Raw genomic sequence first — 25834 nt, forward strand, 5'->3', positions numbered from 1 at the left:
AATATATGCAGTAGGAACTGAGCAGTTTAGCAAACCAACAGGTTAAAGGCTAGACTTAGTGAGCAATGTCTTTAATTTGTTAATAAATATTTATGCTGATAATTAAAAACAACAAAGGGGCTGTGCCAGTACACAGAGCTTTTCCTGCAGTGCTGACCCTGGGCTCCTCCCAAGTGCCTGCCTGCAGAGCCAGTGGAAACCAGACCTGGCACCTGGGGCAAGCATCAGCTAGGGTGGGGTGTTCACCCAGTCAGTCATCTGACTCTTCAAAACTTACAGCAATACTATTATTACCTTTGGTTTATAAGATTATACCACATAAGTGCAGAAATGCTTTCATGCAATATGATTATGACTTTAATTCCAGGATGGTGACTTTAGAGGAGCATCTTCATTTCATTTTTGATATTTTTATAGTGTCTTGGCTTTCCTAGGCATCAGAACAGAAATAAATTCCAAAGCCTTCTCAAAAACAAAACATGAGTTATCTTCTGGCACACCATACTAGCAAGAAGTCGTGACTGAGAGAGGATGGGAATGATACAGGAAAAGCAGTACTTTTAATAGTTTTCATTGAACGGACTGAGGCAGAGTGAAGTCAACTGAAGTAAGAAAAACAGAATCCCAAACCCGTGAAATTTCTCTCTACTACCTACATCACAGGATATTTCTCCCTCTCTTTTCATATATGATAAATCCTATACATATATTCATATCTTGTACTTATGCAAAACTCCATGCATATAAAATGCATGCCATACACATATATATGCACACACTTTTATGTTTTACTTGAAAAATATGAATATTGCCCATATGTATATAGCATTTACTAATAGAGGACATTTTCTATGCTGCTTATATCTAACAGTCCAATGGTTACTACTCTTAAATTTACTTTTCCTGGTTAACTTTCTAGCACACTAATATTCAGAAATTGCATATAGAGGACTTAGGCTTATATAACTGAAAAAAAATTCTCCCAGTCTTCTGCTGCAAAATGATGGAAATAATTTATACTACTGCTGGACACAGAAGGATCCAATAATGAAAATAATTTTATTATACAAAGCAGATTAGAATGATGTCATTGAATGACACCAGCAGCTGCCAACCCCCTCCCACAAGGTGAAACAGAATAGGCTAGAGGTAGCAAAAGGTGCTGCAGCCTTTATTTTCTCAAATCACTTCTGGCCATTTTCAGATGTGTACCTAGAGAGACAGGCTGGCCAGCAGGGAGGACAGGAGGACCTTTAACCTGCAGAACAGGCTGCCCTGGTCAGAAAACTTCCTCAGACATCACATCCTGCCCCTCTGGTAACACAGTCAAGTGCAGAACTGCCTTCTAGTCAAATTTTCTCTCCCTGGCATTCAACCCTAGCTTCCTAAACTAATTCCCAGCCCATGTTCTTTGTTAGATCATCTGGCTTTACTGAGAAGTGCTTGGCTCCTTCAGCTCTGTGATTCCTCCTGAATCCTCTGCAGGCTGCTGTTGGATTTCCTCTTGCTCACCAAACTAGCTCCCACGGCATGCCTTGATGGGAATATGGTTTAGGCTCCTGATCATCTTGGTAGCCTGTGCTTTCAGGCATGAAGCTCTCCATTGAACCACCTTTACTTTCCTTGTGGTGGCAGAACTCAAGTTTTAATAATCATGTTGCCCTAAATTTAAAAAACACAAAAGAATATCCCAGCTCCTACCATAGACAAGATGGCCTCTTGGTAAAAATATACTTTGACTTTTTCACTTTTCTTTTCATTTCCAGCTGCCACACAAGAATAAATATAGTTCAGCAAACATCAAAACACATACACAAACATGCTTTTCTCCATTAAGAAAAAATATTTCAGACAAAATCTTTTCATTTGTAGTAGCACAAGTTCTGTTCAAAAGCTTGCAGAAGGCAAGGGGAGTATATCCAATGACTCACAGTTTTTGGGTAGAGTCATTAACCATCCTAAAGAAGCTCAATCTGAATTAACATTTTTGCAAGTACAAGTCCAATTAGTAGATGGGAGAAGTCCAAAGTAGATGTGGTGTGCCTCAGAAGCTGTGCTGGCTCTACACTGGGTGAGATCAAATACCTTGCTCAGTACAATATTAAGGCATCTCTCACACTTTAATGTCAGCTACCGACTGAACACTTAGTTTTTTTAATGATAATAAAGGTAACAGTCCCAGCATCTGGGGCAAATTCCAATTTGAGTTACTACATCCTGATCCATGAATCTTTCTACAGCATCTTCACACAAAGAACAATTTTTCAGCTTTTAATATTAAGCAGCTTCTAGCTCTGAGCTCTGTACTTACTCAAGCAAGAGTGGCTGAATTTCAGTAGTCTATGAAATCATTATCTAGAGTAAAATCTCTAAAAACATTATGGTATTTATTTCATTTTAATTTGAACCCATGAGTTTAAAAGAAGCCCGATTCTACAGAGATACATCCAATTCAGAAAATTTAGCTTTGATTTTTTTAAACATTATTATCACTAAATTACTTTTCTCTGAAATTAGAGTGGGTGGAAGCATGATATTAGTTTTGTCTGAGACTAAAATACATACTGGAAGACTGGCCACTTTAATTATTTCAGCAATCCCAAAATCATTACAATAAAAAAAAGGAGAGGAAACAAAGAATAAACTGGAACACCACATGCCTAACTTCTTCTGTAGCTTCATATTGCAAATTTGATGTCAAAAATATTAGTTCAATCAGCCACAACAAGGTACCTAAATGTGGTTTTTGCACAAACAATCCGAATCATAAATAAAAACATTGTAACTTAAAATGCAGGTGACAGAACAGAGATAGCAGTGTCACTAAGAGGAAGAAAAAGCACAAGTGGTATAGAAGGCAGAAGGCAGTTTATTTACCCTGATCAAAATATCAAACCTTCCATCCCATTCCCAATATTAAAAAGCCACCCATTGTCTCCAGCATCACCATGTTGTGAAATTCCTCGACTGCCCTTCAGCACATTCACTACTCAGAGCCTGCCACACAAGCTTTTTGCATTTATTTCTTCAAAGCTTTGTTCTCAAAGTCTCTGTTGACAGAGTCAGATTATCAGCACTACTGATGCTGTTACTTTAGCTGCCTTGCATACAGATAAATAGTACCAGCTTTTCCTTCCCAAGGACTCGAAAAATTTTCACTGCAGTACAGGCACAGAGCAAACTTCTGTAGCTGAAAGACCTGTGAGCTTTAAAATGGGTCCCCATCTTCCCCGCATACCACCCAGGAACCAAATTAGGCACAGAGGTCAGCAACAAACATACAGACTAAGTAGCCTCTTGGATCCTCCTATTCTTACACCACAATTATTTATAAAGATCCTCTTGCACAGACAAGCTGGAAGGAGGCAGAGACAAAATGTGCATGTCCTAAGCTGACATTCCCTACACCATCTCAAAGCAGGAAAAGCTACTGACCTCAGTTTCCCTTCACTTGTACATAAGGTTTCAAGACAGTAACTTTGAAGGTGCAGCTGGGAACACCAGCACAGGCTCTAACTGGGCTTCACACACATTTCCTTCAGCTGCCTGTCCTGCCAGAGCCCTTGCTGCAGCAACGGAGTAACCATTATGTTAAGTAACAGATTTGATGCTAGCAAGTATTTCCTCTTGTAAGAACGAGCAACTCTAAGGTGCAGTTTAATCAGGCCACCATCTATTCTGTGCATTCCCAAATGAAGCAAATCCAACAAATTATTTTCTCTCTGTTTCAAAGACAAGGGGGAAAAAACCCCCACAATGAAAAGGTTACAAAAAGCTATTAAAGTAACAGATAATTGATTGTGTCATCAAATTCTTTATACGTAGACCTCGGACAACAGTACCACAAAAGCATTACCCATCTGAGATTTCCAATGCCTCTAAGAACTCCTGATTTACCAATTTAAAAATTTGAAGGCACATTTTAGAAACCACAACAACAAAACCCCACAAAAGTCACATGCATAAATTGAGGCCACTGTATCCCAAATGATTAAACCAGAGTGATCTAATATTCACATTTTCCCTAGAGTATCTCTTTGTTCTCGAGTGCTGTCTTGAGACTCCTTGGCAGAGAGGAAGACTACGGAGCACAGCTGAGCAGCTCTCTTGCCTGAACTGCTCTCAAGACAGCACTTTGATAACAGGAAGAGACAGGACTCAGGAGAACATATAAATATCTTATAAGGTGCTGGAACACTCAGTAATTAATTTTTCAGCAAGGAGAAGCTTTTATTTCAGCAATGTAAAAAATAAATTTCTAATTCCATACCCACTGCCTGGCTACTCATGCTCTGACCCAAAGTAATAGCAGTAACAGAAGAGTCACAATTAAGAAACACATATAAAAGCTCCTGCTTTTACTTAACCTAATTTCCACAGCAATACATGAGAGCTGCATTTCCACTACACAAGTCTGTGGAAATTTCTTTCATTCTGTGCGAACCTAAGAGAAAAAGAGCACTCTGGGTTTAATTAGGGCATGAAGAGGGAGGTGAAAGATCCTGAAAGCTTTACCTGCTTCAGCACAGACATGCTTTTATTGTTCTGAAGTCTGAGGTAGGTTAAACAAAGCACAAAAGCATTACTCACACCAAATGGAAATGTCCAACTCTGATGGGAACAATACATTAAAAGTTATGGTGAGCCAGAGTCAACACATAATCTGATGGGAAAAAGCATGTTCCTCTACCTCTCCTTCCTGAGTGTTGATTTTGCCTGAGACTCTACCTACACAACTTTAACTCCTCTCTTCTGGCTGTATTGCTCTTCCAACATGCAAGACCACTTGCCCTGTTCCAAGCTCTTTCCTGTGGTGTTGAGTGAACAATTAGTAATAGCTTAAATTAGCACCATGACCCACTGTGTCCAGCAAGATCCAGAGGACAGCTTTGGACATGAGCCTAAATGCTTTGCTACACATTTCCATTTTAAGCCTGGAAGCCACAGAGAAGAAAATCTGTTTCTGTGATGATTCTGGAAAAATTTCCAAGATCAAGAAGTCATTTAACTGGAATATGGATCCAAAACACATTGAGGTTCTCCAATCTGTGGATCTTACTGAAAATAAGAAAGAAATTAAGTTCCTATACCTCTCCTCTTCCATTTCACAAAACATAAAAGGTCTTCATTAAAAAGAGAAACAAAGTCATGGTAGGAAGGAAAAATATTAGGAGAAGTCAGGAGTTGAGCTCTGTACCTCATGCCACAGGACTGTGTTAAAATACCTGCCCTCACTGAGGAGGAAAAATAATCTAAATCTAAATGTTGGGTGAAAGCAATGCAATACTTAAGCTAGTCTTGGTCTCCATTTCTGGATTTGATAAACAGACCACCAGAAACCCTACAAAATCCTTACTGGTATCCTGTTCACAAGTTTTCATAAGCATTTTATTTAATTTTTTTAAAAATTCACATCCACAAATAAATGTACCTTGCAGCATTTAGTTCCCCCATGAATTATAGAGGCATTTTATAATAATTCAACTATTTGTTCAGCTGCTTGCAAACTTACTGAGCTAATAATGATCAGCAATTCTTACTAAACATTCCAGATGTTTCCTTCAAAGTTCTCATTCTTAGGAATCCAGGAAGATAATACTGATTTCCATCAGGTAAACATTTTGTCAGCAGTAATTCAATTTTTGTACACTAAGCATTCCACAGACGTAAAAAGACATTTCTTGGATCAGATTTCAGCACTTGCAGTGAATGCTTACAATCTAAGGCAGCAATGTTCCAAGGAAGAAACTAAAGCTAAAAACCCCAAATTTAGTAAATGCATATGGACACGGACAGTGAGGTCACTAAATTACCAAAGACAAAATATCATAAAACAGATAAAACATTCAGTGCTCCAGCTGAAAGCAGCCACATTGCTTGTCACCTTCCGGCTTGTAACAGTTACAAACTGGTAGCGGAGCAATCCTTTTCCAGCAATCCCAAATCATTGTGTTAGGCACTGTGACCATCGTCACCCATTCTATTCAGCTGATGGAGGTGTTTTTCTCTGGGCTTTGTTTTGTTGTTTTGGGGGTTTTTGTGTGGTTTTGTTTTGGTTTACTTTTTTAACAGCAGAGGCAGCTTAGTGAAGCTTTGGCTTCCTGGATGTCAGCAACACAAACAACAAGGGGTGGTTCACTGTACACTCTCCTGCTTCAACCTAGGGTTGGGGTTTGACCTTTTAAAACTGCCTGAAGTGAAATTTCAAGGTAAATTTAGATATGGGTATGATTTTTATCCAAACTGCTGAGGACAAGGAGGACAAACAGAATATCTAAGAAGCCTCTTCATAAGTTAATAATACAGAAGCCAAAACCATCAGAGCCAAGACAGACAGACTGGTATTGTCTGGCTATCTCAATTTATACTACTTCAGAATCTCCGGGGTAATTCTTTTGCAAGGGGTATCTGTCTGCTGAAAAATCAACAAGAATTAATTGATTTCCAATAGATCGAGCAAGATGTGGCAAATATTGTTTTCTTACTCTTTGGATCACATCTGGCTGTGAGGTGTAAGGGCAAAAGCTAAAAGCATCACCTCCTCTCTCATTACAATCTCTATCTATTAACCAGTTTCCCATTCTAAGGACTTTAGTTGCCTATTCAAAATATTCTTGAAGTAGCACAGCTGCCGCAGAGAAAATTGCTCAACTGCCATAATAAATATGAAAAAAAATTAAGACACTATGGAGAAAATAATTAAAGTAATGAAGCCAGTGTTTCCATTCCTGCATGGTTTTGTAATTCATTTAGAAAGAAGCATCTGAGCCGCTTGTCCTTGAATGCCCCAGGAAGCTTTCTACAACTTGACATACTTAAACAGTTTCTCTGGTCACTGACTCTATTTCTTAGCACTTCATCTGAATGCATCAGAATCAGGGGTGTAAAGCAGTGTCCATCATGGGGCATATGCCCCAGTATATGACCATGTCTCTCTTTCATCACTCTCCCCTAGCCTGGCAGATGAACTCAGTGCTATTGAGACAACAGTGGCCCAAAGGGCACTCAGCCTTCAGTTCATTTTCACCAGCTTAAAATAGCTGCACTGTGAGAATGGCCAGATTGTCAAATGAAACAGTTAAGGGAGGAAAAAAAAAACAGGCAGGAGGCTGTAAAATGGAGTAGAAGCATGTAGCTTCCGTGTGCCTTTGCCTGAGCCTCAGTGGTCACTCAGGGCCTCATTATAGAGCCAAATGTTTCTCAAATAAATCCATTTTATTAAATTAAAGACAATTAACCTCATCTACAGACTATATGAATGCTTGCATGCAGGCCACAGTGGACTCAAGTACTTCTAAGATTGCTGAAAAACTGCTTTAAGAACTGGGATTGTTTAGTCTGGAGAAGAGGAGGCCTGGGGTGGAGAACCTCACTGCTCTCTACAACTACCGAAAAGGAAGCTGTAGCCATGTGGGAGTCAGTCTCTTTTGCCAAGTCTCAAGCTACAGCACAAGAGGAAATGGCCTCAAGTTGTGCCACAGGAGGTTCAGATTAGGTATTTGAAAAACATTTTTTTACTGAAAGAGTGGTTAGGCATTGGAATAAATTGCCCAGGCAGGTCGTACAGTCACTGTGTTTGAAAGTGTTCAAAAAGGGTCTGGATAGGGCACTTGGGGGTGTTACTTAGGGGTGATTATGGTGGTATTATGCTGGACTAGGTGATCTTCAAGATCTCTTCCAACCTTGATGATTCTGGAAATATCTCTTGTAAATCTAAGTCAGCAAATATGGCTTTTGTAAAAGCAATATTGAGTCTTAACTCTCTCTCCAAAAGGATTCACCCTTCCACTTGATTTATCCTTTCTGCCTACTTTTGGTGCATTATCCTTCAATCCTCTAGTTTTTCCTTAAAATACTGTGAGTCACAAATGTGTGTAACACAGAAAAACAGTTTAGTTAATACAAAACCAGAGCACAGGCCATCTCACAAAAATTTAGTTTGTCATAATTGTACACAGGTTTGGGTCAAAGGTATGCTATGCTCCCTGAAACCCTAAGACATCTCTTGAGTGGGAAGAGAGCACCATTGATGTTAAATACACTGTGAATTACTTAAACACCATTTTCATTGTTGAAAATGGAGGTTCCATTCTTGCAAGCAGAAAGGAAAACTTCTTATAACTCAACATGTTTGAAGTGCTTTCCAGTAAAAAATAATGTAAAAATATCATTACCAAAGTAGATAACCTTTCCTGCTAAGAGGACCAAGATAAAAAGCACTTGGGCTCCCTGTTTCCAAACAGATGTTATCCTGTCATTAAAAAAAATATGGGTTTAATCACTGTTTTTCCACACATAACTTTCCAGATACAAGCCAATGGTTGGACTATCCTTGGTATACAAGCAGACAACAGTAATGCTATTACTGTAGATCTGTTTTTCTACACATAGAAAAAATATAATAAACAGAACTCCAGTTAATTTTACTATTAAGAGCCCAGGGGGGACAGCTAAAGTGATAAGAGTCCAGTGCTGCCAAGGTTTTGTGACATTTTGCCCAAGTTACTGAATGAGCTAATTCATATATAGCTACAAGCAGTGTTTAACAAAATTGGGTGGATTTACTGATGGAGAAAGGCATCTAATTATAGCACCAGTGAATGAAATATCCTCTTTATTTGGGGCATCACAACAAAACAGCTCCTACTGCCAATCATGCCAACAAGCAGAGGAGAATTGTGCCTGCAAATAGGGGTTGTTAAACAGTCTCCACAACCCTCCAAGTTCTGATCTGCTTGCTGAAACTTCCAACTAACACAAGACATAAGGAAAAGATGTGAAATGGTAAGAGAACCAACATGGAAAATTCTTAATATGCAATGGCCACCACACCTATATGCATCAACAGCTGACATGGTAGAGAACAGTAGTGACACCTCCAGCACTAAACTCTGAGAAGACTATGGTACACAAAACCATTCCCATCTAGAGCTTAAAAACATGACAAGAGAAACATTTACTTGACTTCTGTCTCACAGAACCATATTTTCACAAAACTGAAGTATGAATGAAATTGGACTTGATGTGCTTTCTCTCTCAAACAAGAAACAGATCGGATTTGTTCATTAATGTGTTCCTTGATTAAATTCTCTCCCTACCTATTCCACTTATTCTACTCCCATTTAAACCACTACAATATCTTGTAATTTCTTCTTGTATATGCCACAAGTATGTTTCACTTTACCTTCAGAGGCGCTTAATTATTGGTCCAAAGTACAATTTCCAAACACATTAATGAAAGGTAATATTAATAAACTCCATTAATACTTAATGAAAGTAAAGTACAGAGAGGTGACATGTAACTTAAATTAACTCTTGTCCTCTCTCACCATTCCAAAAGACATAGCCTTTGAACTAAAATATTGAATATACTCGAGAATTCGAATGCAATTCTTCGTTAAGCAGATCTGAGCATTTCAGTGTCTGGTTAACAGGCTACTTTCCACTTTCCTCATTTCAGTTAACTTTGGAGAGATGAGGAAAAATAAGATACAATCAACAGCAGCAGTGATAAAACAAAAAGAATAAAAGTAATTGCTGCCTCTCGAACATGGTATAACAGCTTCTCATGAAAAAAAAGAAACAGGCTTCAGAATGTCTTACTTAGGATGCAAAATATGAGTTTTTTAATGGAATGCTATTTACATATTTTCATGGTCCCACACACGTAATTCTATTTATTGAACTGAATCCTCCCACTCAAACTTATTGCAGAGCCTTTTGAAATAAGTTCATAATCCCCTGAAGTGATATTTTATTAATCAGGATGGAATAAAGGTTTAGTTGGAGTTCTATTACAAAACAAAAAAAAAACCCTACAGTTTCATGCACATTTCATCCAATTCCATCCAAACTATTTTGTCTTAATATTAAGATCAAGATTGCATCTGAAATAGCCAGAAGCTGCCTCCTGAAATAAGTCAGGCAGGCAGCTCCATACTGCTTCACCACTTCATTTTGGTTTGTTTCTAGTAAACAAAACAAGCCCATGGCTAAAACAAAGTTTTAGGCAGAAGTAAAATGCTCATATTCAGCATTTTGCCCAAAACAACATGCAAAAGTAAATCAACAAACAGTGCAAATACTTCAAGACCATCATTTCAAATGCTGACAAAAAATACAAAGCAAATGGCATGAGAAAAATGCTAGGGGAATAAAAGAGAACCATTTCCAAAATTGCAAGGCACTAAGTGCTACAGCTAGAATAGCATAATCTTACCCTCTAGCTGAACCTTCCCTTTTTATCTCTGTATTCTAAATTTGCACTAGTTGCTTTGCTAAAAATATACTTTGAAGTTGTCATAGCTATTGGTCCTGGCTCGTCTTTTTTCTGCCTCTGAGAACAGTTAAAGTAATAGATCACTGTAATTAGACTTTTATGGGTGCAAGAGACAGTTTGTTTCAGTCACAAACAGGAACACAGAAATTATGAGCCGGAGAGGGAAGAAAATTAAAGAAGTTTAAATAATGCAACTAGCTAGGGAAATATGAAGAGAAAAAAAAAGCTATATGTTTATCACCAAAACCTCTAGCTACAAAGAACTGTACAATACACAAATTCTCAGGACAGCTTTACACTTTGGCTAAGGCCATGTGTGAAATGCAAACCAATTCATATATGCATGCATTATTTGAACAGAAAGATTTAAGGCACATAAGATATAGCAGAAAGGGCGTTAACACATACATCTATATATAACGTTTTAACCTATCTCCTATATTGTGCATATTAGGACACACCATATAGCCAAGATTAAACAAGGGTTACTTGTTCTTTCTCATGACTTAAGCACATAAATACGTGTCTGTATATATATACATGCATTTAGATACCTAAAAAGACAAACACAAAAATAGTTATTTGAGGCTTTACCTAGATACCACATTACACGTATTTCCCTATTTGTAACTTTGCATGCTGTTTATTAATCCGAGTCTCTAATCTCAGGTAAATCTTAACTATCGCTGCAAGACAAATAATGGAAAGAAACAAAAAACTACAAAGTATCCAAAAGTCCTTCTTCCAGGTGGATGACCTCCACCAGACTCTAAAAACATATTTCTACCCTTGGTATGACAGCCTTATTTGCATCTATGTAACAATACAAGTCCTCCAGGAATTAACTGCTTGCCATTTTACACTAATGCCTTCAATCATTAATCATTCATATCATCTAACTGATGCAGAAATCAAACCCACAGACCCCAGCTTTACCACAAGGCTTCCCTGACAGCTACAGTCAAGGACAGTAGCATTAGCTTTGTTCAAGGACACTAACACATGTCAAACTTCAGCAGTAAAAATTGTTTGCTATTGCATGAATAAGGGGTGTTTGAAGGTATTTACTATATAAACACACACACATATTTAGGAGGTATTTTAGGTATTATCACCTACTCAAGGTAATCTGAAGAAGGTATACGTAAAGCTAGAGAGACTTCTTGGCTCACTGTGTCTCCTTCTCTACTTTTGCCAAATACCATGTCATACAGGCCTCTTCAAAAACATGCCTACAGCTATGTAAAATCATATGGCTTCCTGCGCCTCACCACTCTCTGCAGTGACTGCTCCAGAACTCCACTTTTCTAAGAATTAGGAACCACCCTCTAACTCGAAAATTGCTTATATCCATCACAAATTTACCAAAATTTGTGTGCACACCAGTACTAGCTTTTGCTCACCAAACTTCACCACTTGTTTCTAGTCCATGCTGTGCAACCAGGACATGTCTCCTGAAGACAGGAGATGACAAAAGGAGAAGACTCTACCATGACCTAGAAGAGGCCATTATCACTGGCCTTTTACGTAATACTGCTGACACCTATCCCTGTCTTGGAAATATTTCTCCAAGACATTTTGGGATTTGTGATTTTCATTGCCATTGCTCATAACTGGACTATGACTTCCCTATCACCACTATACTCTGGACTCTCTGCTGCTCCTACCTGACAGGTTTGTTGCACATGGCCACTCCCACCTCTGTCCCCCAGTGAACAGCTTTTCTCCCCTTGTAAAACTAGATTTAATGCCCCTACTGTGATTACTATCCCCAGGATTTTACTGTATGAGGTATGGAAAGGAGAATTAGTGAATGCTACCCCTCTTATTATAGGAAATGCCAAGAGGGAATCCCCTAGATAAAAATCAGCCAGCTCTGTCATAATTACAGCCACAACTGAACACAGGCACACAGGCATTTCCCCCTCTCTATGCAATACCCTGTGCAATCAAAGTTGTTGACACAATAAATCAGCTGAATAGAGTAATTAGCAAGGTCTCAAGAATGGCCAGCTTCTGTTTACAAGCAAGGCACATGAGTATTTGCAGTGATAAATTAACTGAAACCTCCTTGTCAATGTGCAATACAGACGTGCAGAGCTAAAGTTCCCCCGCTGCCTAACCTGTGTGTCAACACATTTTGGTAACAAGACTGGGTTTAAATTTATTTACCAGCAGTAACAATGTTAGTCTGGGGATTATTTATCCAAAATTGTGCATATTACAGTTCCTGAAGTCCCAAAACATGATCTCAAATTCAGTCTTAGTTTAATCTTGGCTTACTGCTTTTAGTCTGGAAACAAAGTTAAATAAAAAAAAAAAAAAAATCAGGAAATGTTAAGAGTAAGATGACTTAAAATTCCATAAAGTAATCTCTAATGACAGTACAGAAAAATCCTTGGTTAAAATTTGAAGCCTGGAGGTCTGCAGTGTTATCAACTCATTCATTATCATCCTCAATTTACAGTTTTATGTTAAAGAACCAGTTACAAAACAGAAGCAACTGTGTGAAAAACTCGGATTTCATGTACCAAAATAAGGTTCAGAAGGCCTTTACATGTAGCAGAATCCTAAAATATAACTCAAGAGACTCAAATAAAAAGAATGCCAAAAGTCTTCAATGGTTAAAATGCATTTTAAGTTCTACTGCCTCTTATAAAAAGAGCATGAAACCTCAAAGGGGCTAAGAAGCCGCAAAAAATGATGCAGACTGCTTTCTCCTAATAAAAAAATAAGTTGTGTGCATGAAATCCATCTCACTTTAAAACAGTGACTTTTTAAAGTTAAAAAACTTCTAACTCATTTTTTTCTTTCTTTAAAAAAAGTCATCATTTGGACTATACCCTTATAAGGTTCATCTGCTTTTGGTTGCTTGGATAGTGTCCTATGGAGATGGTTTTTCATAGCACAACTTAAGAGCAATCCAATTGCTGTCTCAGTTTTCTGACTAGCTCAAAATACCAGTACTATATTTTTTAATGGGAACAGTTAAATTAACAACAGCCTCTTCTCCCATCCTTCTGCTTTTGGTCCATACATTTTTTGGATGTATATGCCTGTCTTCACAACTACTTGTTCTGTTATTTCCTGTCTAATCAGCACAGTCAGCCAGGTTGGAAAGCAACACTCCTGCTACTACTTGATATGACTGGAACACTGGAATTTGCCTGGAAAAAATCCGCAAATGTAAGGCTGCCTATTTTGGGGGGGGGGGGGTATGGGGGATTGTTGGGGTCAATGAAGGCTGTGGGAAAAATCCCCTTAACCATGATGAGTAAAGTCTTAAGTACATTTCCCCCTGTTTAGTTTTATGTAAATGTTGCCAGAAAGTTCTATAGTTTCTTTGTTATCATTGGTTAAGATTTGGTGCATTATTTTACATATCTGTAATCCCTAGTTGTTATTTGCTCCTTCCCCTCAGACTCCACCCCTACCTTAGTTTATGTAAGTTATTGTAACCCTCCTGGCCCTCACCTTTTGTGTGCATCCCCATATGTTGTCCAGTTTATGTGTTTGTTATTTTGCTTATTAAAGATCTTTACTTTTTGGGTCACATAATGGTGCCTGTCCCCTTTATTTTTGCCACCCTATGCCCTGAAGTAAGGGGACCAAAGGGTTTGTTGCAGCCACCCGTGCTGCAACAGGGAGTTCTGGGTTTTGGGGGTTTTTTTTTAATTATTCCAATTCAGATCTTAAATCAGCATTTTAAAGAACACTAAGGCTGCCAAGTACTGAAGGTAGCAAACAACTCAGATTTTTCTGAAAGCATCTTGTGGCAGCTGCAAGTTTGTGTTACATTACTTAGAGCAGTAATTGCCTTTGGAAATTAGATTGTCTTGCTTATTCAAAAGATTTACCATGAGTAACCATAAAAATTCAAAAGTTAACTCACTAAGTGCCGATATTAGCAAGCAGATATAGAGGATGTGTGTGGTAAAAATTAAGCAGAAATTGAAATCTACCATCAGATAATGCAGATCAATTCTTTGACAGTACACTTTGATATCCCTCAGAACATACATGGTCCAGTGGTTCTAAAACTCTCTAAACAGCACAGTTTGCAAACTCTTCCCTGTTGTAGATTTCTCTCAGGAACAAGTACACCTTGCTATCCAATTTAGATTTTAATTTATGTGTTTTCATCCTTCTTCTTACATTCCTCAGGTAGTCCTCCTTATTGGTATTTTCAGTTCTTATTTAGTCAAGCTCTAAATATTTTGATTTTTCTTACAGTGACATGACAATTTTACGTAAGAAAATTTGCCAAACTATTTTGATAATAGGTCACTTAATATGTCTGGTGTCAGAAAGTGTGTGTGAACCATTTATCTTTCAATACTGTCTGCAGAAGAGGAATTTTCAGACATGGAATTATTATTCAATGGATTATTGTAACAATGAAGGCCCCTGAGACAGTCACCAGCACCTGCAAGAAAGACTAATCAAGGTGTCTGGATTTCAAAGGAATGTGACCAGCATTTAAAATAAATTTATATTTTCTGTTACTATTTGCTGGTAGAGGTTCTTCTCCTCTCACTGGCTTTTATTGCATTTTTTTTCCTTCCATGCTGCAGCTCCCACACGATGCTCGCAGACTGAAGTGAGGATGGGGATGTCACTCCCTGCTCCCATGAAAAGTAGGGTAGTGCATTTCAGTCGGTCTTTTTAAGCACTGTGCACCACTCTTCCAGTAGCAATCCCATCAAAAAATACATCAGCATCTGCTCCAGATGTGGCCAGACTCAGAGTACTCGCAGAGTACTCAAATGGCAATGCAGAATCTGCAGCACCCTTACACCTCCATTGGGTACCACTGTGCCACACAGATAAATGACAGCACAGCCTTCCTGCAGCACCATCTGTAGCCCTGTGAGAGCCCAGAGCTCAACACTGAGATGCACAGAGAGATGAGAGGACACACAGGCCCGTGGAATGGAATGCAGCTTGCTTAACTATAAATGTCTATCCTATGACATAAGTACATGACAGCTATGTACCCGTGACTGTCACTGGAGAACTCATCAATACAGCTCAGGTAGTTTGGGGTACAATTCATCTCAACAAGGGTAGGGTGAGGCAAATCATACCCTAAACACTGCTCACTGTAACAAATGCATCTGCACTACTTAATTCACACACAGGTGTCATCCAAAATAGTGGAGCAACATTGAGCATCTTGGATTAAAAAAATAGCATGCCTCACAAATTGATAAATATCAACCAACCCCTGAAAGGTTAACACTAAAAGTAGAAGAAAATAAGACTTATCTCATTGAGACCGTCTGTTGTAGCAGTCAAAGCAGTTAGAAGCCATTTGTTTGCAGGAGTCCATAGAGAATATCAAAATAAATTAGTTTATTTTGTTCTGCATGACCAAAACCCATCCCGCTTAGCTCTGCCTACCTAAATAAAGAGCACAGAGTGTTCCAGGCTTTTCTCCATAAACAAAACAGAGAGAGGTTGCTCCAAAGGGACACTCAATACCACCTAAGATCTGGTTTGTCCTCTAAATGTGCCTACCTTTCATTAGTGACTAATAGAAAACCAGGCTACAACAAAGCTGTTGGCGCACGTACTTCAAACAGATCCCAGAGTCTCTCTGTGTTACAATTAGTATTAACAATCTAAGGTTCTACTTGCAGGGCTTTCTTCCTCCAAAATCCACAAACATGACAGTTATGATAAGCGAAAAAACAGTTCATACAGCACAATTTACTGTGGCTCCACTATCAAAGCCCTTATTTATTCTTCCTAAGGGGGATCAGCAATCGCACCTTGAGATCCCTGCTGTGAGAAGCAAACCTTTCCTTCTACTGTGACACAACACCAACCCTGAACTGTAAGGTATTCTGGCAGATTGTGTTCAATATTTCAGGGAGTCCAGTATAGTGTTTTTCTCATTCATTACTGGCAATCAAGCCATTTGAAAGGAAATGAGAGATGGAGAGCTAAACATTCATTTGGAGAGCAGAGAGACAATCAAAATAATAATAGCCTTGTCTCAGATTTTGCATAAGATTTTTCAACACTAAGGAACATAAAATTGACATGTAATACATCTAACTAATATCAAACTAATATCAAAATATCAAATAACAACAAATGCTAATATTAAAACTAATATCTAAAATAATGTAAATTACATTTAGAAAGTCAATCACCAAAGTACTCTGAAAAATAGGTAATATCAACATTTTTTATTCATAAAGCAACAGAAACACTTAGCACAAAAAACATCTGACAGACTTGTTAGCTTAAAATTGACAATACAGAATACATTGTTACTGCACAATGCACGGGGGTATGCTATTCTAAAAGACAACTACGTATTTCGAGAGGTGACTGTATTATGAAGGGTTGATAATACTGACATCAGAGGAAAACCAGTAAGGAGAGATGAATCAAATAGTACGACTATATTCCTCATTGATACCACAGAACTCACAAGCTCTCTTTTACATAACAATAATGAAACACTGAAAGGCAAAGAAATGGAGAAATCCTGAAGTAGAAAAGACACAAGATGAATGGAAAGTGAGGCACACAAATAAAACAATGTATCCAAGAACAGGTAAGTGGATACCCTGCAGAGTCACAGATTTAATGCCCTAATTCTAGATCTTACAACCAGACATTTCCTTTGTACCCTGCTTCTACTTCAGCCTGCTGGGGTGTTGGACCTCTCAGCAAACAGGTTGGAAAAAAATAATCTGACAAACCGACTAGTGCTACTTCCAAATTAGCAGCCAAAGTGTGTTCATAACACATTCAAAACAAACAAGCCTACACAGTACCCAGCAATTTTTCCCATGTTAACAATTCTGGATTCCAAACCAAATACACAACAACTAAACCAAAATTATGGATATCAGAAAGTAACACTTTAAACAACTCATGCTCCATACGAAACCTAAATTATTTTCTCAGCATATGAAAGTCATCAAGATTGCAGTCATGCAAGCAGAAGACATAACCATGTACCTCCAACACATTTCAATAATTTTACCCAGGATGGTACTACACAAGGAAACCTGATCTGAGCTAGCACTGGAGCTCTTAAGTTAACAGAATGGTAGCTTATTTAAGCCATGAAAGAAATTTTTGTCAGAACCATACAGCACTTCTGTATACCACACCAGAAATATTTTACAGGCTAAATAAAGTACATTTACATTATTTCATTAAACTACAAAAATACTAAATTTCAAAGATGAAAGGATTCACATACATCAGAATAAAACAATGCCTTTGCAAATGGGTCAATAGACAGCTTTCCTTCACCTTTTATGCTGCCTCCAAAATACTTCAGAATAAGACATCTTATCATGGTGAAACAATGCTCTTTAACATCATAGACTGCTGTTGTTTCACCTGTCTAATTCATTTTTTCCCTAGCACCTGAGGAAATACTCTTTAATTGAAGAAAGGCACGGGAAGTAAGAACAATGACCTACAAAGAATCAAATACTGCTAATGACACAACAAGAAACACAATATAAATATAGGAAAAAAAGTACCAGAAGATTGCTGTATAGAGGCTGCTTTGGGCTTAGTATGATAACACTTGGAAAATATGTACACTTATTTGAGCCAGCTACGGTCAACTTGAATGATGACCTAAAGTCATATGACAAAAAGTTACAAATTTCAATTTATTAGCTTGTCATCAAATATTTCATACTAACAAGCTCAAGTGCTTCCACTGAAAAGAATTCAACTTCCAAGCTCTCAAATGCTATAGTTTGAAACACCTACTCTCCTGAAAACTCTTTCAGCTATACATCCAAGCAGTCTGAAATATACCTCTGACTTCAAAAGGGGCATGGGATTCTTTCATGAGCTAACAACATAGAAAAGGGATTTTTGCACACAGCTCCAAATCCTTACCTTTCTGTAGACTATCATATTTGGAGAACTCTCCTCTGGGTCAGCAGTTTCCGCACTACTCGGATCAGTAGGTGCTTGGGCCATGTTTCCCTCTTGTCGCTCAGACTGCAAGGACAGGAACAAAAGTCAGCATCACTCCAGGCTGCAATGGAGCATGGTAAGGACATGCAACTGTCTCCCAGGCAGACAGAAGGATGGTACAGAGGGGATTACACTCCAGACTTTACCCCATGCAGGATTTTATTACACTGTGTCAGAACTGACTGGTTTACAGAATAACGCCCCAAGAGCAAGGACCACCAAGTCACACAACAGCTGTGGTTTGGGTCATCACACACACACATTTCTCCCACAGTTCTGAAGTTTTATCATGAGATCTCATTCAACAGAAGAATATCCAATCAACACTTGGCACACTTCCTTTCCTTGCTATATAGCACAAACAGCTTTGACTTTTCTAGAAGCTTTGAGGTACCTGCAAAGAGAAAGCCAAGGCAGCTTGCTGTGAGGCAGAGTGAAACCGGCGGGTGCAGCTGACTGTCAGACACACTGACAGCTCTCGCCTGTGGACACTCCAAGCCCCTTCCAGCTCTCCACAACCCCAGAGCAGCAGCCAAGAACCAGGGATGCATAGCTTCTTCCTCAGAGCAAACAGCTTCCCTCACCTCTTCTCATGACACAGCCAGGAAGAGGCAACAGGACACAGGCAGACGACCACACTTAATACTCTTTATCTTCTAGAAGCACAGAACTGGAACTCCTGCCTCATCTCCTCCAGGTCATGCCAGCCTTGAGGCAACAGAATTATTTAAAAAAAGGGGCCTGGTGCAGGAAAGGCACTTTAAGCCCTAAGTCAAATGCTGTATTTTAAGTTTTTCTTCCACCAGCATATTTGACAAATTACATTTATATTAGAGGCTGCTGTGGAGCAGTGTGGTGACCTTTCTTAACCTAAGAAGTAACATTGCCTCGTACAGACATTGGCATTAAAACTGTCTGACAAGTTCAATTTCTTTAACATTGAAAGTACTGAAACAGCCCATCTAAATGTACTTCATTAAAAACTGAGGGAAAAAAAAAATCTATGTTCACACAAGCATAACCTATGAATTAATTTCTAAAACACAGTTCACCACTAAACTGTCTCCCTTATTAAAGGGAAAAGATACTTTCCTATTCCTTCTTTTACCCACTTTCACATTTCCACTGGCAACGAAGTGCCCCAGCACATAATATACATACATAGCATATAATTATCTGTATAACACAGCCCTGAGCCATTCTAGCTGTCAGTTATCAGCTCCCAAGGACAAGTCAAGACCCTAGAATCAGACAAGCTCAGACCATATCCCAGCTCTGTCCTTTCTCAGCAGTGACAAGGCTACTGCAGTAACATGGCACCCATCACTAGAGCCAGAAGCAGTCGAGATATCCCCTTTAAGAAAACTTAAAAAAAAATAACAAGGTTGAATAATCCACATCAATCCAGAATCATTAATGTTTTTCTTTTATATGGTATGCATACACACACACACAAGTAGGCACAAAGGCATATGTACATGCATATACCAATCTGGAAATTCAGTAATACAGTTCAAGATCGATTCAAACCATTTATATATAAATCACCCTTTAGAGATTTTGATACTATTTTAAAGGACATAAATTTATTTTAATCCCTATTAAACCTCATGTCTTCCTAGAAGCCCAAACACTACACTGTTGTGCCAGATTGTGAGCTAAAAGGTAAATGGAATAAATTCTCTAAGCAAAATTATTAGATGCAGAAACAATTAAACAGCACAAATGATGAAGGGTAAAGCATTCTCGAATTATAGCACTTCAAATTATTTACACGAATGTGCATTTTCACAATACTTCTTGGTCATGATTTCAGGGCACTGAAGAATTAGGCTCTAGGTTATCATCACTTAATTGAACGGAGCAGGAACTGGGCTGAGATTTTATGTAACTTTCTGAAGGCAATTACAAAGCAGAGTTGAAAGCATATGTCAAGTCATACAAGTTTCAGCTTCACCTGCAGTATATAAAGACCACATTTATCACTAACATCATGTGAGATTTTATATGCATGCTTTAAAAGAAAACAATTGCAACTAACTTTCAATTCAGAAATGCTCTTAAAAGAGAAAAATTACAGTTTCTAACCAAAAAGCCCTCTGCAGCATTACTTAGCTGTGCTTCACTCATTGCATTATTCACTTTGAACATCCATATTTATAAATTCTGTTTTCTTGTTATACTGTCAGCTCACTTGATCTTTTCTGGTGCTTCAATATTTTCCCCCATAGCACTTATTGAAGCTTTTCATCTACTCCAGTGCAACAAGACAATAACATAATGTGCAATATGCAGTAGTAGCTGGCACGCTGTGCACGGTGACATTGAGGGAGCCATTAACTTTGAAGATCTACATAATCCTAACATTGATCTACATAATATCTACATAAGGTAATCAATACAAGTGAACCAATCTGTTGTTGGAAATCAGAAATTTGCAAACGTGATTCCCATGAGCACCCAGCATCTGCTGCTGGATTTCAATAAGGAGCAGCAAGAGCAGGGCCACCTTTGTAGGACTGAAAGCAGGATGAACATCTCAGAGAACAAGGCTGGAGACAAGGTAGGACTGAGGTGCAGTGTGAAGCAAGACAATCCCCTCCACACAAGCCAGGCACTGCTGCTGCTGGGATGAACCTTAGCAGGCCAAGGCAGGGCCCCATAGGAATTGTGAGGACTCTGACTATTGTTTATTCTCTTTCCTTTATACCCTTTTTAAAAGCACAGAATTCTTTCGCATTGGTATTCTACAAGAAACAAACAAGCAAAAAAACCTACAGATAAAATAAGACAGTGATATGACACAGGCATGTTGGCTCTTCAAGGTGAAAGCACAGCAATGCTGGGTCCCATGGATTCCACTACACCTGTACTTTTTAACATATGGGGGTTGAATGGAGCTCAGCACGCAGTGATGCAGGACTGCTTCAAAGAACCACAGAATGGCTGGTGTTGGAAGAGACCACTGGAGTTCATCTGCTCCAAATTTCCTGCTCACATAGGATCCTCTACAGAATGTTACTCGGGGTTGAGTACAGATGGCATTTGAGTACCTCCAGTGAGAAAGACTCCACAACCTCTACCAGCAACTGTTCCAGTGCATGGTCACCTGCACACTAAAGAAGTTCTTCCTCATGTTCAGGTGGAGCTTCCAGTGCATCAGCTTCTGCCCATTACCTCTTCTATCGCTTTGGCACCCCAGAGAAGAGCCTGGCTCCATCTTCTTGGCACCCTCCCTTCAGATACTGACAGACATTGATGAGGTTCCCTCTCAGTTGCCCCTTCTTGAGGCTGATCTGACCCAGCTTCCTCATAAGAGAGATGTTTCCATCCCCTCTTCATCTTTGTAGCCCTTCCCTGGATCTTCTCCAGAATCTCCCTGTCTCTCTGTACTGAGGAGCCCAGAACTGGACACAGCACCCCAGATGTGCCTCACCAGGGCTGAGCAGAGGGGCAGGATCCCCTCCCTTGACCTGCTGCCAATGCTCTTCCTGATGCACTCAGGACACCATTGTCATTCCTGGCCACCAGGGCACTGCTGGCTCAGGGACAGTTTGTCCATCAGGATCCCCAGATCCTTCTCCAGAGAGCTGCCTGCTGCAAACACAAATGAGACTGCCCATGGTTAAAGTACAGCTTTTTTTACCCTATTACTATGTTAACATGCTAACTTTTGCAACTCTTTAATTAATACAATTGTATGTGAAAGTCCCCATCCAATTTGCGAAGTCCTCTCTTAAGAAACAAACCAAAAAAAAAAGCTACACAATTTTTTCCTCACTGTCAGCTCAGTCTACTCCAGATGCAAGCAGGAAGTCAATCCTACAACACTATACAGACTGAAAACAGAGTTTGCCTTCTGAACTTTTCTCTAAGCAATTATTTGTGATGTATCAGCCAGAAGTGAATCCAGCTTAGTCTCACAAAGAAATAATAGCTACACTTAGCTGAGAAGAATGAAAACCAAGATTTTATGTAGGGTTTTTTTTTAAAAAAAAAATTAAACCTCTAGCTTAATTAAGACAGCCTCCAGCTAAGAACCTCACCAATTACTATCTGAAGAGTACTGTCAGCTCCTCCCTCCTCTGAGCAGTTTGCTGTATTATCAGGGCTAACTCAACCCAGCCTGCAGCCACACACACCAGCAATCTAAATCCAAATGCATGTCTTCAAAAAAATGGTCTCTAAATTTTAAATTTCATGTTCAAAGATGCTATTTTCCCACAGATGTTTTTCTGACAATAGCCATGCTTGCAGCAATCTGGACTCCTCAGCAGCAAAAGTGATAAAAATTGAAAACCATTTGTGCTAGCCATTCTCTCACTGCCACATACAAGGAGAAAATCAGCAGTCTTCAACTTCTTGTTTATGGATAAGATGGCCTATTAAGCCTTTGAAAAATATTACCAAAAATATGCTCAAAAGAGAGGGTACATTCTCCTCTCACTGATTTTTTTTCCTTTTTATGTTTTATTCTTTATTATAGAACACTTATGCTTTTCCCCTAAGAAACATAAGCACACTGGATTAGACAGACAGCTGCTGACAAAATGCACTGAATCACAGTAAGAGTTCTCTCTCTCTTGCTCTTATCTGATCAGGCTCCTCACTCTCCCAAAAAACCAGAAGCTGCAGAGATAAGGCTCCCATATGTCATGAAAGGATGAGTGGACTTTAAGGCAGAATAATCAATTAAAAATATGCTGTGAAAACCAAGAAAATATTTTTTTCCAGTTTACCTTTTGAGTTTCTCATACAGAACTGTAATTAGAAAATTTCAAAGAAAGCCACCTTTACATTTTAATCCATAAATACTGTCAGCATTTAACCTCTGTGTATGTGTAAACTCAATGAAAGCATCTGAGCAGTAAATAAAGAGATTCCCCTTAGTGTTCCCAAACACCTTGATTTCTGTCAGAAAAGACCATTGGAAACAAGACTGCTGTAAGAAGCCTCTTACAGACAGAAACTCCCATTTCATAGAAATCAGCACACCTAGGAGACTCTTATAGACTCTGGGATTTATATATAATTATTTATATTTTTATATAATTAATTATATTTATATATAATAAAGAAAGAAGTACATTAGATGAAATCCTGCAAAACAATTTCCTGAAAATATCACCTGGATTTAACAAACTAATACAAGGTCATATTTCAACTCCTGTTCTGCATTGAAATAAAAAAACCTGTAAACTTAATATGCAGAATTTGCAGTGCAAAAGATTTCTTGCATATGTGAGATAAAATAAGATAGTTTTTAAAATAAGGGAAAACTGAATTACAGAAAACAGAATCAACTAAATGAATTCCCATGGAGATATATATCAGGACTGCTCAGCTGAAACATAATTTTGGGTGACAATAAGTGAAAATTACCTTTATGCTATGTAATTAATATATCTCAGGGGCACCTTACAGTTGACACGTAATGTTAATATCAAACCATGAGAGATTTAGTGCTTTATCACACAATCATAGAGTAAATTACAATTTCATGTCATTAATACCTAGTTAACTTTTTTTCTAATTAGTGAAATACAAATAGACTACATGACTTCACATGCCTGAGAAATCATAACCACATGCCTTGCTGAACTCGCAATTACATCATAGGAAAAATCTCTACCTGATCTGCTAGAATATTTAGATCAAATAGGTCATTATTATGGCAACGGGAGAGAAGAGATGGAGGGAAAAATCACTTCTGCTGAATTCATTTAATCTCCATTAATATTAAGTTGGTAATTCACACCATTACATAAATCTCTCTAAAATTGCACTGGGGAGAAACTTGTCTTCATGTTCTTTTCCTGGTTAATTATTACTTCATTAAACCAGAACTTGGGTATGCCATGCAAATTGTGTATGCTGGAAGGCAACATATCACTAAGTTGATCCTGCTGACCACAGTGAGTAACCAGCCAGAGGATCCCCAGGCCCTGCCTGGGATATCCTTTGCTTTTCACTCGTGTAGCTCAGTCCAAGCACTGCACAATTCACCTCTACTCCTCCTTGAGAAGTAAACCTGCATAATTAGTGAAATAACTTTCCAAAGAGGAATGGATACAACACCCATCTGAATGGACCAAAGCCAGGGAGACCGGAGCTGAGATCAAAACTCCACCATCTTCACCAGTTCCTTTCTGGGAAACATGGCACATCACTACAATGCCCAGAGCATCAAGACTCTGCAAGTATGTCCTCCCCTGAGCCTGGTGAGGAGGACATAAGAGCTACACACAGGGAGCCATGCTACAGTCAGCAGTGATAAAGTCCAGCCCTACCTGGGACACCACGGCACTGCTCCCCTGTGTGGAGGGGCAGAGAAGGAAGTCTGCTTTCGATCAGTGAAGTATAGCCCCCAAAGCACCTAAAAATCCTTCAATCCTTTGTTTTGGACATCAAATTGTAACTGAAGTTCCCCCAAAATAGTTTCCTAGTGGAAGATCATCCCGGACCCTCTGTCCCTCCTCACAAGTGCTGAGCACTGCAGTACTATCAACAATACTCAGTCTGTTGCCTTTTTTAAGGAACAAAATATAAACACTTCCTGCAGCTGTACTTAATGTTCAAATTTTTGCCAAACAAATTCCTCTTTGTTTGTGGGAAAGCAGTTTTGTTCACACGGGGAGAATTCAAGGTCTCTAAAGGACTCCATTCCCCCTCTTTCTGAGGTACAAGCTCACAGGGAGTCCCACGCTGAAGCACAGGAGCTCAACAGTTTCCTCACTCTACAACTGGCAGGATGAAGGATGGGCACACATATAGGCCAGTGAACAAGCCAAGACTCTTTTGCCTTACTCTGATAGAGCAGGAAGAGAGGACCCAGTCCCAGGATACTTCCTTTTTCTTTTTAGGGAAACTGGGATCTTGATGAAGGCTGGGGTTTCCCATTTCTACTACTCTTACAGACATTTTCTAAAGGTGCAGCGCCCTTCCATAACTAAGTGCTTCTCCTGTGGAAAATTTGCCTCAAATCATCCTACAGGTATGTCTACATTACCACACAGACTAGGGCAGGGAGCAAGCTCAGTGCTCCTGATCACCCACAGTGCTTAACTGCTAGTTTGCTCCCAGGTTCTCTTTTGTGAAGCTCCAAACTTAAGCAGACACACATCTGGGATCACAGTTCTCCACCATCAGCACTTGCTCTCTAGAGTCAGCATGGATCATCTTACACAGGGTTGGGGTTTTTATCCAGGTCTGCATCAGTCTCTCAATTGGCTCTGCAACACCATACAGCTTCCCAACACATCCCAAGTCCTACAGTGCATAACCTCATCCTTCTGGTGGGCTGCAGGACAACTCACTTTTTTCTTTAAACATTGTTCTTGCAAAAAAAAAAAAAAATCCACAACAATGACTGTATCTTCAGGCCACAGAAGTACCAGCTGAGGGCCAGAGGTCTGAGACCCCTCTGGAGAAGAATATGCAGTATGAACACAGCCGTCTTTTAGACCAAACTAGCTCTCAGACATGAGTCAATCCAAGTTACTTGGCTTCCTGCAGATAGACCCAAGTTTAAATTCAGCCCCTGAGTAATCTAACGTGTAGGTGTATGTAGGTACTTCTCACTAATCA

General features: G+C 39.0%; 1 protein-coding gene across 2 annotated transcripts in view; it reads right to left on the reverse strand.

Annotated features, from left to right (window-relative positions):
- Positions 1-25834, reverse strand: part of RGS6 (regulator of G protein signaling 6) — a 262870-nt gene that overhangs the window by 230217 nt on the left and 6819 nt on the right. For both annotated transcript variants that reach the window (XM_088057285.1, XM_005522528.2), the window contains exon 2: positions 18167-18271. In XM_088057285.1, the coding sequence (XP_087913411.1) occupies positions 18167-18250 (84 nt within the window). In that variant the 5' untranslated portion in view covers positions 18251-18271. The remainder of the gene's footprint in view (positions 1-18166; positions 18272-25834) is intronic.

The sequence above is a fragment of the Pseudopodoces humilis genome, chromosome 7 (assembly GCF_049639895.1).
Source record: "Pseudopodoces humilis isolate 2021_Gansu_Grassland_sample_001 chromosome 7, ASM4963989v1, whole genome shotgun sequence".
Classification (NCBI taxonomy): Eukaryota; Metazoa; Chordata; class Aves; order Passeriformes; family Paridae; genus Pseudopodoces; species Pseudopodoces humilis.